The sequence below is a fragment of the Nyctereutes procyonoides genome, unplaced genomic scaffold (assembly GCF_905146905.1).
Source record: "Nyctereutes procyonoides isolate TBG_1078 unplaced genomic scaffold, NYPRO_anot_genome, whole genome shotgun sequence".
Taxonomy (NCBI): Eukaryota; Metazoa; Chordata; class Mammalia; order Carnivora; family Canidae; genus Nyctereutes; species Nyctereutes procyonoides.
This window is the reverse complement of record NW_026575020.1, coordinates 29,136,071-29,151,542: the sequence shown is the minus strand read 5'-3', so window position 1 is coordinate 29,151,542 and position 15,472 is coordinate 29,136,071. Positions and strand designations below refer to the sequence as shown.

At 41.2% G+C, this 15,472-nt stretch overlaps 1 protein-coding gene across 1 annotated transcript; it reads left to right on the top strand.

Annotated features, from left to right (window-relative positions):
* Positions 1 to 3,033: 3,033 nt before the first annotated feature.
* On the top strand, positions 3,034 to 3,993 carry LOC129514701 (olfactory receptor 3A1). The gene has a single exon (XM_055333440.1). The coding sequence runs from the start codon at positions 3,046 to 3,048 to the stop codon at positions 3,991 to 3,993; it is 948 nt and encodes a 315-aa protein (XP_055189415.1). The 5' UTR covers positions 3,034 to 3,045.
* Positions 3,994 to 15,472: the final 11,479 nt, after the last annotated feature.

The following is a 15,472-nucleotide window of genomic DNA, read 5'->3' as shown; positions in this document are numbered from 1 at the left end:
TCCCTTCTCTTTAAAGCAAACCAAAGAACACTATATTCACTCTACCAGTTGTGTTTTACATTTAATAATATGGTTTGGATATCTGTCAAATCAGCACAGTCAGAACCGTTCCCTACAGCTGCATCGTATTTTTTTTAGATATGTATTTATTTATTCAAGAGAGACAGAGAGAGAGGCAGAGACATAGGCAGATGGAGGAGAAGCAGGCTCCACGCAGGGAGCCCAATTCAGAACTCGAACCCAGAACATTGAGATCATGTCCTGAGCCGAAGGCAGATGCTCAACCACTGAGCCAGCCAGGCATCCCTGCATCGTATTCTTTTGTAAGGATCAAATTAGTTTACTCAGCCCTCTCGTGGTGAACACAAGATTGAAATATTTTCAATTATTTGCTCTTACAAACCATGCTGCCACAAATAACCTTACGCATATGTCACTTCTTATATGTGACCATATATCTGTTGGTTAAATTCCCAGAAGTAGAATTTCCAGGTAAAAGGAAAACGCATTTGTAATTTCGAAAGATATTGCCAAATTGCCTTTTTTTCAAACTTTTCATTTCTGCCTTACAACTATCCTACAAATTCCCCTTGTAGCCAGACCTAACCTGCAACTACACAAAGAATGAGATTTGGGGAAACGTAGTTAATAGCTTAGCTAATTTGCCCGAATTTTTGAATTTTATTAGAATTATTAATTTTGGTTATTTAAAAATTTTTTTCTATATTTTGAGTTACCTTACACTACTAAAACTCTTCAATTTTTTCCTAAAACTTCCCAGTTTAATTTTTATATTTAAATTTTTGATCTGTTTAGAATTTATTTTTACAAAGTATATGAGGTATGTGTGCAACTTAAGTTTTTTCCAGATAGCTGTGCTATTGCCCTGATAGCACTTCTTGGATAGTACATTTTCCCATTCATTTAAGATGCCACTTATATATATTTTTTAAAGATTTATTTATTTATGATAGAGAGAGAGAAAGAGAGAGAGAGAGAGAGCAGAGGGAGGGAGAAGCAGGCTCCATGCCGGGATCCCCATGTGGGACTCGATCCTGGGGCTCCAGGATCGCGCCCTGGGCCAAAGGCAGGCTCCAAACCGCTGTGCCACCCAGGGATCCCGATACCACTTATATTATGTACTAAATTCCTGTATTACATTAATGATGGACATTTCATTTTTTTAAAGCTCATAAAATGTTTTATTTTATATTTTTCAGCTTTACATTTTTTATATTTTTTATTGGAGTTCGATTTGCCAACATATAGTATAACACCCAGTGCTCATCCCGTCAAGTCCCCCCTTCAGTGCCTGTCACCCAGTCTCCCCATCCTCCCGCCCACCTCCCCTTCCAGTACCCCTTGTTTGTTTCCCAGAGTTAGGAGTCGCTCATGTTTTGTTGAAGTATAAGTGGCAAATAAAATTATAATATATTTAAATTATACAATATGATGGTTTGATATATGTTTACATTGTGAAAGGATTCTGACAATCAAGTTAACCATCCATCAACTCACATATTTACCTTTTCTTTTGTGTGACAACATGTAAGTTCTATTCTCTCAGAAAATTTCAATTATACAGTACAGTGTTAACAATCGTAATCACCATATTATACTTTAGATCCTCAAATTATTATCCTATGGCAGAAAGTTTGTACCCCTTAACAAATGTCTCCCCATTTCTTATAGTTCATGTTTTAATTTCCTGATCTTTTTTTTAGTAATATTTTCATGTAGGATTTTTTTTAAAGATTTTATTTATTTATGAGAGATACAGAGCGAGAGAGAGGCAGAGACACAGGCAGAGGAGACGCAGGCTCCACTCAGGGAGCCCGATGCGGGACTCGATCCCAGGTCTCCAGGATCACACCCTGGGCTAAAGGTGGCGCTAAACCGCTGAGCCACCCAGGCTTCCCTTAATTTCCTGATCTGTTTATTTAATCGCTTTATTTATTTTTTGTTTTTAACATATTTATTTAGGGCTATAATTTTGCTTATGAACACTGATTTAGTGATAATCCACGTGTTCTAGTGTGTGCTGGTTTCACTAACCCCCTTTCACCTCTCCCTGATGTTCTTTAGTTTTAGTTTTGATTCCCTTTGATCCAATGGTTTCTTACAGATTATTTAAGACATTCAGATTTATTTTTAAAAGTCATTTTTCCTTAAATTGGATTGTGATTAAATATTATTACCTGTATTCTTTATTCTTTTGGAATTTTCTGAATTTCAGGTTTATACATGCTTTTTAAAATTTTATTATTTTCTTATTTATTCATGAGAGACAGAGAGAGGCAGAGACATAGGCAGAGGGAGAAGTTCCCTGTAGGGAGCCTGATGCAAGACTCAATCTCAGGAACCTGGGATCACGATCTGAGCCAAAGGCAGACACTCAACCACTAAGCCACCCAGGCACCCTCCAAAATTTATTTTTTAAATAAATAAATTGAGCAGGGGAAAGGGCAAAAGGAGGGGGAGAGAGAATCTCGAGCAGACTCTCTGCTGAGCACAGAGCCCAATGCAGGGCTCAATCTCGTCCCCCTTAGACTATGACCTGAACTGAAATCCAGACTCAGATGCTTAACTGCCTGAGCCACTCAGGCGTCCCAACATGGGGAGATGAATGTTTCATGGGCATTTCAGAAAGGCATATATACCATTTAGTTCTACCTCTTGAATAATTAAATTGAGAGCTTTTTTTTTCTGTAAAAGTAATTCTATTGTGGACTTAAAGTCACTATCATGCTCCCTGTCTACCACACTTAGTTTACATTATACTGTAGGTATCTATGGGGATAACTCCCTTCCTGGTGCAAGTCCTCTATCTAAATTCTTTTAGGCATATGTTGGGAAGGCAAAATTTCTTCCTGAGACTTCAGGTTGTTGTTGTTGTTGTTGTTTTAAGTAATCAGCCTGAAATAATCCACATGGCATTTGGGATGACAAATTTTGCTCCCTTAGAGAGTCTATTTCTTCTTTTTTGAATAAATATATTGGGAGGAATGATTCTTTATCTCCTTGGATGTTTCCTTGCAGGAACTAATGCAGTCAAAATTTGGGGCCAATAGCACAGCCATTACTGAGTTCATCCTGCTGGGCTTGGTGGAGACACCAGGGCTACAACCAGTTGTCTTTGTAGTCTTCCTCTTTGCCTACCTGGTCACAGTCGGAGGCAACCTCAGCATCCTGGCTGCCATCTTGGTGGAACCCAAACTCCACACACCCATGTACTTCTTCCTGGGGAACCTGTCAGTGCTAGATGTTGGGTGCATCACTGTCACTGTTCCCTCAATGTTGGCTCGCCTCTTGTCCCACAAACGTACAGTTCCCTACAGAGCCTGCCTCACACAACTTTTCTTCTTCCATCTCTTGGTTGGGGTGGACTGCTTCCTGTTGACAGCCATGGCCTATGACCGATTCCTGGCCATCTGCCAGCCCCTCACCTACAGCACCCGGATGAGCCAGACAGTCCAGAGAATATTGGTAGTTGTGTCCTGGGCTTTAGCCTTCACCAATGCACTGACTCACACAGTAGCCATAGCCACACTCAACTTTTGTGGTCCTAATGTGATCAACCACTTCTACTGTGACCTCCCACAGCTCTTCCAGCTCTCCTGCTCCAGCACTCAGCTCAATGAGCTGCTGCTCTTTGCTGTGGGTTTCATAATGGCAGGTACCCCCTTGGCTCTCATCATCACTTCCTATGCACATGTGGCAGCTGCAGTCCTACGAATCCGCTCTGCTGAGGGCAGGAAGAAAGCTTTCTCTACATGTGGCTCTCATCTCACTGTGGTAGCCATATTCTATGGTTCAGGTATATTTAATTACATGCGACTGGGTACAGCCAAGCATTCAGACAAGGATAAAGGGGTTGGGGTCTTCAACACTGTCATCAACCCCATGCTGAATCCAATCATTTACAGCCTCAGGAACCTTGATGTACAGGGTGCCCTCTGGCGGGTGCTCAGGGGAAGGCAGTCACTGGCTTGACAAGGTCTTGAGGTCTGCAATGTCACTCCCTCCTTTTCTCTTTCTGAACTAAAAAAGAAATACTCTAAAGCCAGTATCTAAGACAAATTGGTCCATAATTACTTCTGTCTCCCTGCAGAGAGGATTTTATGTTAAGGATAATAGTTACTGTTTCCCAAAGAAGCCATGCTCAATTTACAGGCAATAGGTGTGTATGCTCTACTAAGACCAGGCCCTTTGACAAACTACAGCTTCAGTCACTGTGTGCTCCCTTTTTGAATAGAAGTGAAACCTCAGAGCCTTGACTGTTACAGGTTCATGTCCCACAAGGAATCACTCTTTGGTTGGTTATAGCCAAAAATATCCAAAGCCCTCCCCACCACACCCACACTCACTTATAGGTCATGTGATTCCCTCAAGTTCAGGTATGGATGGTGTGGTTATAGAACCTAGCCCTAGATATCAAAATCATTTTATTTCTCCCATTGGGTTTCTACAAAGCAGAAAAAGCACTTCGATCTTTTCGTATTATACAAAGATAGCATGGATATAGGGGACAGAGAGGAGGTTGTATTGGGTATGTATTCTCTAGTAAGTCTGGAGAGCATGATCCCTGTGTGCAAAATTTTTAAACTTCATTAACATATATGATAAGTCATATGTTATAAAATGAATGTTCCTCATCTATCTTTCTTGATATACTTCAAGTCTTTTGAAAAGATAATCTTTTGTAATGTAAATATCATTTAAACATGAAAAACCCCAAACTACACAATATGAGCTTCCTCCCTAAATCCTCACTCTCGGTTCCCAAACCTTCCAGCTGAAATAATCCATATCTATAAATAAAGCGATATGACGATGTCTCTCCTAAAATTTCCCTTCTCAGTAGGAGAATGGTCTCTAACCTAGAACATTCGCTCATCTTGCATAGTGCTTCCCAGGTTTTTGTCCAGTCCACATTTGGTTGTATTTTCCTTTTTGCCTCCCTTTGAGATGAATTGCCCATTCTGAGTATCTCTACCATGCTACTGATGTTTCCCTAATCATTTCTCTAAAACTTCCTTTTGACCTACTGAGGCATGGCTTCTCCATGAGTTTTTATGGTGGTGAAAGAATTGAAAGGTAGGGTGAGATGGAGATGAAGAGAAAGGGCATGAGGAAGAGAAGCAGAACAAGACTGGAGGTGGAGAGTTTGTGGGAAAATGAAGAAGATGAGAAATGGGGATAAATAGGACAGAATTGCAAGGAAATGGGCTGAGAAGAAAGGATCCAGACCCTGGATGGGACTTGATGGGATACAGAGAGAGTGGAGATGAGAAAGATAAAGAAATAGGAAAAGATACCTTGAGACGGTTAAAAGGTCAGAGGAAGGAAGAAGGGCAATAAAATTAGTGAACCAGGGATGAAATATGTGGGCTTCTGTACAGGGCTGCTTCCTGTCCTATACATCCAGCAATAACCCATTTATATGACCCTAATACCATCATTGTAGCCTATTCTCTCTACCAAGAATAAAAAAGTTTTTAAGCTTCACTGAAAATGCTAAAAACTATTCAGGGGAATCATTTTCTGTTTTCTTGAACAGAGGGTATTCCTAGAATGTTAAGGGAGCTTACCAGATGGCAAAAGGCAGTGCTGGGTATTTTATCCACTTGCATCTTTAAAATGTCATCAGAATCTGTGACTAACCATCCACCTTATCAACTTACTCTCTGCTTTTTGGGTAATGTCTGCCAAGACTATCAAAAGACAGGGGAAAAGGATAGCTCTTTCCTGATCCTTTCTTAGCCACCAAATAAACTTCAAGGATACAAACAGTGAACTTCCTCCAAGGGTCAAGAAAACTATCTAGGAAGATCTACAACATGGTGTTCACTTCATCACTTCCTCTAGTCAGCAACATTCTTGAGTATGTTCTTTACCTTGTCTGGGCCTGTACTTGACAGAGGCACAAAGTAACCATTAAGGTTCTTCCACTTACAAGGCCTCTGATTCTTCTAGTCTGAATGAATAGACTGTCTCATTCTATTTACTCTGAAGAGTTACCACATATTTCACCATCAATTTTTTCTACCCACCAGCATCTAACAATGCTGCAAAGAGGAGCTTATTTGCTTCCAAAATCCCTGTGCTTCTGGCCTTTCTTCCATATGAACATTAATCTAAAGCCTCAAAGGATGATTTCATGTGCAATCACTGGACTAAAATGGATCAACTGGTTCAGCATCATAAATGATGACCCAAGACACTGATTCCCTGTACTCTGTTTACTCTCCAGGATCAGAGGGTTCCTTTAACAATTTGGGAAATTCCCTTTCCTTTGGAATTTTCCTGGCTTTTTTATTCCAAATTTTATCTCAATCTTTTGCTACTTAAAAGTTTGTCATATATGTAATACATCATGTTGTAAAAGTTCAGACAATACAGAATGTCATTGTCACTCTTATTCCATTCTCTCTGTAATCCAAAAAATAATTAATAGTAATAGCTGTTTAGCTTTCACACAAATGAACACACACACACTTGCACAAACACATGCATGTGCAAATAAAAACACCATATTACTTTGCAATGTGCTTTTCCCCTCTCTGCATTACCTGTTATATTTTACATATCAACCTACAAATCAATTTTATTCATTTGAAAGTGTGCATAATATTCCATCTATGCATAAACTACAATCTGCTTAACAAATCCCTATTGATTTTATTTTTCCTATCTTTTTGCAATTGCTAGTAATACAGAGGTTAACATTCTTATTTGTATATGTTTCCATGTAACTGAAATTATTTCATTAATTAAATTCATAAAAGTTCTATGTGTGTGTGTACCTGTGTAAGGAAACACAATATTCAAAATTGGTGAATATTGTCTTTCTACTTGCCAAAAATTATTTTACATCTTAATTGGCAGTTTTTGATAATGCTTCTTACCTCACTGGATGTTATAAATGGAATTATTTATTTTATAATTGTATTAAATACTGCAATATTTTAAAATTTGAATTTCTGTATAAGTATGATTTGAGTGATTTTTATATATTTATTTCTTATTTGTATTTATGCTTTCAAAATTTACAGTTCATGTTCTTGCACCTTGAGGTAGTTTATCTTAACAATTGGTAGAAACACTTCAGTTTTAAGGTAATGTCTCCTGGCTGTGTATGTTGCAAATATATTCCCAATTTCCCACTTGTGTTCTACTTTGCTTAAGCCTCTCTTGCCCAAATGAAGTTTGACATTTTTATGATGTTTATCTTCTTTGCTCTGTCATGCTTAGAAAAAATGACTTTTACATAAGAGACTCCTAACTCTGGGAAATGAACAAGGGGTGGTGGAAGGGGAGGTGGGCCGGGGGACAGGGTGACTGGGTGACACGCGCTGAGGGGGGCATTTGACGGGATGAGCACTGGGTGTTATATGTTGGCAAATCGAACTCCAATAAAAAAATACCAAAAAAATGATTTTTCTATCTAAATGTTGTATAAATATTTGTCAGTGATTTTGTTCTAGTATATTTACATTTATTTTTAAGTTGAATATTTAAAATACAAAGATTTTATTTTTGTATCTTCTAAATTTTCTCCCAGTTGATAATAGCTGCACCAATCCCATAAAATGTAAGCTTGCTTGTACAGTGTACAAGATTTTATATGCAGATATATAAATATAGCAGCCAGTGAAATAGCAGAAGAGGTCCCCCACTCACATTCCCTCCTCAGCAACAATATTTCAGACAGAAAACGCTATTGTGGGAGTTTAGGGTTAGGACACTGTGAGACCTTGGTGGAACCCAAGACTGAGGGGCCCAGGTGGCAGATATGCTGGGTACAGACCTGGAAGCAACTCGGTCTCCCTATGGACTCCGCTACTGCCCTGTTTGGCCTTGGTCCTGTCACCGGCAACATCTGCCAAAGGACCCAACAGAAATCATGCCCATCCGGGCCCTGGTTAATAGTCCTGCCAACCTTGACCCTGGCCCTGGATACTGAAGAGCCCATGACCCAACTCCAGCCCTCTTAGCTGCCAGTCCTGTCCTGCCAGTGACAAGACAGGAGACACACTCATCCAAGCCTCTCAGGCCCTCCGATCTCAGTCCAACTGAAGACACTGAAAAGGCCCATAACTTGGCTCCTGCACCATAACTTGGCTCCTGCACAGTCAGGAACCAAGAATATTCTTCTTTGTCCAGGAACCCACCAGAAGACACACTTTTCTGTGCCTCTAGAGGTTGCCCCACTCACCTCAGTCCAGCTGTAGATTAAAGTAACCCCATGACCTTGAAGTGGTGGGCTAGGAATACTTGTGCTCACAAGGACCTGGAAGAAGACACACTCTTCGACGTAAGCCTGCCAACCTATAGATCTTGAAGAGTCCCTGTAACCAGCATCCAGCTTCAAAGAGACATCTCTGCAGTTTATTAGGACCAGCTCCAGGCACCCTCACCAGGAAGTTAAATCTTGAATCATGTAAAGTGCTTCCTTGTCAATTTACTCTCCTTATTCGGCCTTACATTCCACGTACTCCTTTGGTCCCTATGACCCACTCCCACATTGCTCCTCTAAAAACAAGAGGAACTTCTAGTTCTTGCCAGGATATATTGGCTAGTGTATTAGTTTCCTATCGCTGCTGTGACTAACTGCCACACACATAGTGATTTAAAAAAACAGAGATTTATTCTCTAATGGCTCTAGAGGGCAAAAGTCCAAATGAGTTGTACAGGGCTAACTTCAAATGTTAGCAAGGAAAGTTTTTCTGGAGGCTCCAGGGGAGAATGCATTCCTTGTCTCCCCCAGTTTCCAGTGACTGCTGGCATTCCTTGCCATGTGATCCCCTCACTCCCTCTCTGCTTCCATCTTCACATTACCTTCTCTTCTGTAATCAAATATCCCTCAACTTGTCTCTCGTAAGTACTCTTGTGGTGACGTTTAGAGCCCACTTGAATGGTCCAGAATCATCTCCCCAGATGAAGACCCCTACCAATCACACTTACAATGTCCTATTTTTCCCACATAAAGTTAATTTCAGGGATTAGGACCTGGTTATCCGGGGTGGGGGGCATTATTCAGCCTCCCACAGCCAGGTATGGGATTCTTTTCAGTGAGTAAATGATCTCTTGCATCATAGGTGGGATTGTCTTTCTCAAAATATGCTGGGACCTAATTCCAATTATTCTGGAGACACAAAGGAGACATGGGTAATGTTCTTGAGAATGGCAAAAATCACCTTGCAAGGCATCTGCTTTATATGAGGTCTTTGCATGGCCAGCAAACAAAAGGCTGATTTCCACCAGCAAAAGAAAAGGGTTGCTTTTGCCAAGTGGCTACACGAGAGACTAGGGCTTCAAAATTCTCATGCTCAACCTCTCAAATATCCCCATTCCAGGACTCAGGGTCTCACTCCTTCCACAAAAGGGATCTGGATTTAGCAAAGGAGACCCCACCCCCAGCCCCACCCCACTGAGCTGCACATTCACCTTCCTTGTAGCTCTGCCACCCTTAAAATTAGGTACAAGAACTGATGTTCAGGGCTGTTTGCCTTGTGGGTGCAGAAGATTAATGTCTCATGAATGCTGCCAGGGAAGTTTTCTGGCTTTCACAACGTATCCTAAATTGATCGTTGGCTGACCTGGGCCTATCATTGTTCCTTCAGGGACCCAGGAAAGTTCACAGAAGCTACCTTTAATTCTTAAAACTCCACAATTCTTGTAATTATCATGGTTCTCTTCATATTCATGTGCTAGTGCTAGCACATGACCCAGTGCTTCATCTTTCACCTCATCCCAACATACAACAACGGAGTCTCAGTGGTGAAACTATGCTTATCACCAACCTCACTCACCCCAAAAAGTGGCGAATGGTCCAGTTCCAGAATTCCATCTGGAGGACATGCTTCCTAGGGCTACTCCCAATACCAACTGTCTTAGTCGGGCTCTCCCAAAAGCAGAGCCTGAGACAAGATGCAGCTTAACCGGGAAGTCATCTCAGCAGCAGGAGCCCCTGAGAGGAAGACTGAGGTTATGAGGATACAAAGAAGGAAGAAGTGTCCCTGACTGAGGGGTTCAGCACCAAAATCTCTGCTATGGATGTCCAGCAGAGACTTGATTATGCATGAGGATATAGAATGCCTCCAGAATTGTCTGAAGAATGGGTGCTGGGGTGTTTATCCATTGGCTTCCCTTTGCTATTGGCAAGGTGCTATCTGCAATCTGAGCACATGTGCTCAGACCTAGCGAGCACCCCATCCCCACTCCCAGTATTTATGGCATCAGAGGATCCCAAGGAAAAGGCTACCTTCTGTCAGCCTGCCACAAGCGAAGCCTGTAGGGAACTGTCCAACCCAGCCACAGCTGAAATGAAGAAAGGTTGAGGGAGATGTGAGTCAGATATCTGATATGTCTACCACAGCATGCTTCCTAGAAGTGTTGCGAGGATTCACAGGGACTCCAGGCTCGTAAAGTGCTTAGCATATTACCAGGTACCGAGCAAAAACCTGTAAATGTTATCAGTTGGTATGCTGATGTGTTGCCAAACCTCTACTAGCAGCTTAGTGAATCTTACTTCATTTAATCTGCAAGCAATGCTCTATGATAGGGGATATGCTCATTTCCCAAATGAGGAAACTGAGGCTCAAAAGGGAACAGCAACTTGTCTAAGGTCAACCTTAGAAGAAATAATCAGAAAACAGGTCTGTCTACAGTGCATTTCCTACTTCAGAAGGCTTCTCTGGTGAGAGAAGACAGAGCACCCTCTCTTGGGAGAAAAGGGTTGAGTAGGTAGTGCTGAGTATAGGAGTCAGAAGAACACAGCCCTCAAACTTCCCACATCTTCTGTTTACTAGTCTGCAGCCTTCACTGGGGCTTTCAGTCCCTCAGAACCTGGCCTAGACAGGCAGCTCTACAGGAGTGCTCCTAGCATAATATAGCTCTTCTGCTCCCATTTTCAAAGTCATTGAACATACCCAAGACACAGTCCCAAGAGCTCCCACTAACAAGGCCCTGAGGGAGAAAGCACCACATTCCTGAGGACTCATTAGGAAACTGGGTTTGAAGGAAGCTTCTCCCCCTTGCCTCTCTTCTGGGGCCTCATCGCCAGGTCCAAGGCAAGTCTAGAAATTAGCTTGTCTCTGCTTGAAGGCTCTGCTTGAGCCTGACATCTGAGAAATAAACCCCTCCCTTAGCAAACCTATATCTAGTCCCACATACACTAGCTTCCTGAGTGGCTTTGAGGATTTTAACAAGTTCTGTAGACTCAGTGACACCACCATAAAGTGGAATTTATATTACTTCTCTTAATTATCTCTTATAAAGCTAGGGTTAGAGATAAACCCTCCCCCCCCCCTTTTTTTAAGAAAGTCTAAATACCGAAGGTATAAGGTATGGTTCCTATATTTAGGAAGGGTTGTTTACAAAACAACTTGTCTCTCTCCCCATCTGTCTCCTTCCTTCTGGGAGGGATAACACTGTAAAGAGTATACCTCTATGACAGAGAGAATATCAGCTTGTTTCCCTCATTTGTTATATATTGTCCCTTAACTTGCTTTCTGGTGGATAACTGTGTCTGCATAGCTCCTCATCTTTCCTGAAGAGCCTCACTGGCTTCTATATCCATGGCCAGGTGAGTATGCTCTGGGGTCCTAACCATGCTCTTACAAAGCAGAGATGGGACCTCATTGCTGCCATCAGCTCAAACATGACTTTTTATGTGGTGCAATTGATATCTCCTGAAGAAAGAAAACGTTTTAGGAGAAGATCTGAAGACACAATCCAAAAATCCTGGCTCCTCAGAAAAGGGCCCCTCTATCCACACCCCCATTCCTTGGAAGCCTGTTCTCTGTTAGTCTTAGGAGAGAATATGAAGTGATTCACTGAGTCTGGTTCACTGCCCAGGGCCACATCAGGCAAATTCTACTGCATCAGGCAACCTAGACACTTCACTCCAGTTGCAGGTCTTGTTGAATCTTTTTGTCACTGGGAACATGGAGGGATTGTTTGGAGTTCCAGAGTAGGGAGCTGTAAAAACTGGGTAAGGAGAATCTGGGACTCATAACAAAACTCTGAAAATGATAATGCAGGAAGAATTTTCATGATGGGCATCATGGTGACCCCTTAGATACTCTGGATGTCTCTGGCTAATCAGAAGTCTCCCAGAATTCCACTGATTTCAAGAAAGCTGTATCTCTCACCATCTGAAGGTTGGTGGCAGTTGCTTTGTTGTTCTTTTGTCTTATTTAACTGTAAGGCATGCCCCCTTTAAGGGCCTTATTCTTTTTTTAATAAATTAATTTTTATTGGTGTTCAATTTACTAACATACAGAATAACACCCAGTGCTCATCCCGTCAAGTGTCCCCCTCAGTGCCTGTCACCCATTCACCCCCACCCCCCGCCCTCCTCCCCTTCCACCACCCCTAGTTCATTTCCCAGAGTTAGGAGTCTTTATGTTCTATCTCCCTTTCTGATATTTCCCACACATTTCCTCTCCCTTCCCTTATATTCCCTTTCACTATTATTCATATTCCCCAAATGAATGAGAACATACACTGTTTGTCCTTCTCCGATTGACTTACTTCACTCAGCATAATACCCTCCAGTTCCATCCACGTTGAAGCAAATGGTGGGTATTTGTCGTTTCTAATGGCTGAGTAATATTCCATTGTACACATAGACCACATCTTCTTTATCCATTCATCTTTCGATGGACACCGAAGCTCCTTCCACAGTTTGGCTATTGTGGACATGGCTGCTAGAAACATCGGGGTGCAGGTGTCCCGGCGTTTCATTGCATCTGAATCTTTGGGGTAAATCCCCAACAGTGCAATTGCTGGGTCGTAGGGCAGGTCTATTTTTAACTCTTTGAGGAACCTCCACACAGTTTTCCAGAGTGGCTGCACCAGTTCACATTCCCACCAACAGTGTAAGAGGGTTCCCCTTTCTCCACATCCTCTCCAACATTTGTGGTTTCCTGCCTTGTTAATGTTCCCCATTCTCACTGGTGTGAGGTGGTATCTCATTGTGGTTTTGATTTGTATTTCCCTGATGGCAAGTGATGCAGAGCATTTTCTCATGTGCATGTTGGCCATGTCTATGTCTTCCTCTGTGAGATTTCTCTTCATGTCTTTTGCCCCTTTCATGATTGGATTGTTTGTTTCTTTGCTGTTGAGTTTAATAAGTTCTTTATAGATTTTGGAAACTAGCCCTTTATCTGATATGTTATTTGCAAATATCTTCTCCCATTCTGTAGGTTGTCTTTTAGTTTTGTTGACTGTATCCTTTGCTGTGCAAAAGCTTCTTATCTTGATGAAGTCCCAATAGTTCATTTTTGCTTTTGTTTCTTTTGTTTTCGTGGATGTATCTTGCAAGAAGTTACTGTGGCCAAGTTCAAAAAGGGTGTTGCCTGTGTTCCCCTCTAGGATTTTGATGGAATCTTGTCTCACATTTAGATCTTTCATCCATTTTGAGTTTATCTTTGTGTATGGTGCAAGAGAGTGGTCTAGTTTCATTCTTCTGCATGTGGATGTCCAATTTTCCCAGCACCATTTATTGAAGAGACTGTCTTTCTTCCAGTGGATAGTCTTTCCTCCTTTATCGAATATTAGTTGACCATAAAGTTCACAGTCCGCTTCTGGGTTCTCTATTCTGTTCCATTGATCTATGTGTCTGTTTTTGTGCCAGTACCACACTGTCTTGATCACCACAGCTTTGTAGTACAACCTGAAATCTGGCATTGTGAAGCCCCCAGATATGGTTTTCTTCTTTAAAATTCCCCTGGATATTTGGGGTCTTTTCTGATTCCACACAAATCTTAAAATAATTTGTTCTAACTCTCTGAAGAAAGTCCATGGTATTTTGATAGGGATTGCATTAAACGTGTAAATTGCCCTGGGTAACATTGACATTTTCACAATATTAATTCTGCCAATCCATGAGCATGGAATATTTTTCCATCTCTTTGTGTCTTCCTCAATTTCTTTCAGAAGTGTTCTATAGTTTTTAGGGTATAGATCCTTTACCTCTTTGGTTAGGTTTATTCCTAGGTATCTTATCCTTTTGGGTGCAATTGTAAATGGGATTGACTCCTTAATTTCTCTTTGTTCAGTCTCATTGTTAGTGTATAGAAATGCCATTGATTTCTGGGCATTGATTTTGTATCCTGCCACGCTACCAAATTGCTGTATGAGTTCTAGCAATCTTGGGGTGGAGGCTTTTGGGTTTTCCATGTAGAGTATCATGTCATCGGCGAAGAGGGAGAGTTTGACTTCTTCTTTGCCAATTTGAATGCCTTTAATGTCTTTTTGTTGTCTGATTGTTGAAGCTAGGACTTCCAATACTATGTTGAATAGCAGTGGTGAGAGTGGACATCCCTGTCTTGTTCCTGATCTTAGGGGAAAGGCTCCCAGTGCTTCCCCATTGAGAATGATATTTGCTGTGGGCTTTTCATAGATGGCTTTTAAGATGTCGAGGAAAGTTCCCCTATCCCTACACTCTGAAGAGTTTTGATCAGGAATGGATGCTGTATTTTGTCAAATGCTTTCTCTGCATCTAATGAGAGGATCATATGGTTCTTGTTTTTCTCTTGCTGATATGATGAATCACATTGATTGTTTTACAAGTGTTGAACCAGTCTTGTGTCCCGGGGATAAATCCTACTTGGTCATGGTGAATAATTTTCTTAATGTGTTGTTGGATCCTATTGGCTAGTATCTTGTTGAGAATTCTTGCATCCATGTTCATCAGGGATATTGGTCTGTAATTCTCCTTTTTGGTGGGGTCTTTGTCTGGTTTTGGAATTAAGGTGATGCTGGCCTCATAGAATGAATTTGGAAGTACTCCATCTCTATCTTTCCAAACAGCTTTAGTAGAATAGGTATGATTTCTTCTTTAAAACTTTGATAGAATTCCCCTGGGAAGCCATCTGGCCCTGGACTCTTGTGTCTTGGGAGGTTTTGAATGACTGCTTCAATTTCCTCCCTGGTTATTGGCCTGTTCAGGTTTTCTATTTCTTCCTGTTCCAGTTTTGGTAGTTTGTGGCTTTCCAGGAATGCGTCCATTTCTTCTAGATTGCCTAATTTATTGGCATAGAGCTGTTCATAATATGTTTTTAAAATCGTTTGTATTTCCTTGGTGTTGGTAGTGATCTCTCCTTTCTCATTCATGATTTTATTAATTTGAGTCTTCTCTCTCTTCTTTTTAATAAGGTTGGCTAATGGTTTATCTGTCTTATTAATTCTTTCAAAGAACCAACTCCTGGTTCTATTGATCTGTTCCACAGTTCTTCTGGTCTCAATTTCGTTGAGTTCTGCTCAAATTTTAATTAACTCTCTTCTTCTGCTGGGCGTCGGGTCGATTTGCTGCTTCTTCTCTAGCTCCTTTATGTGTAAGGTTAGCTTTTGTATTTGAGTTCTTTCCAGTTTTTGAATGGATGCTTGTATTGCGATGTATTTCCCCCTCAGGACTGCTTTTGCTGCATCCCAAAGATTTTGAACGGTTGTATCTTCATTC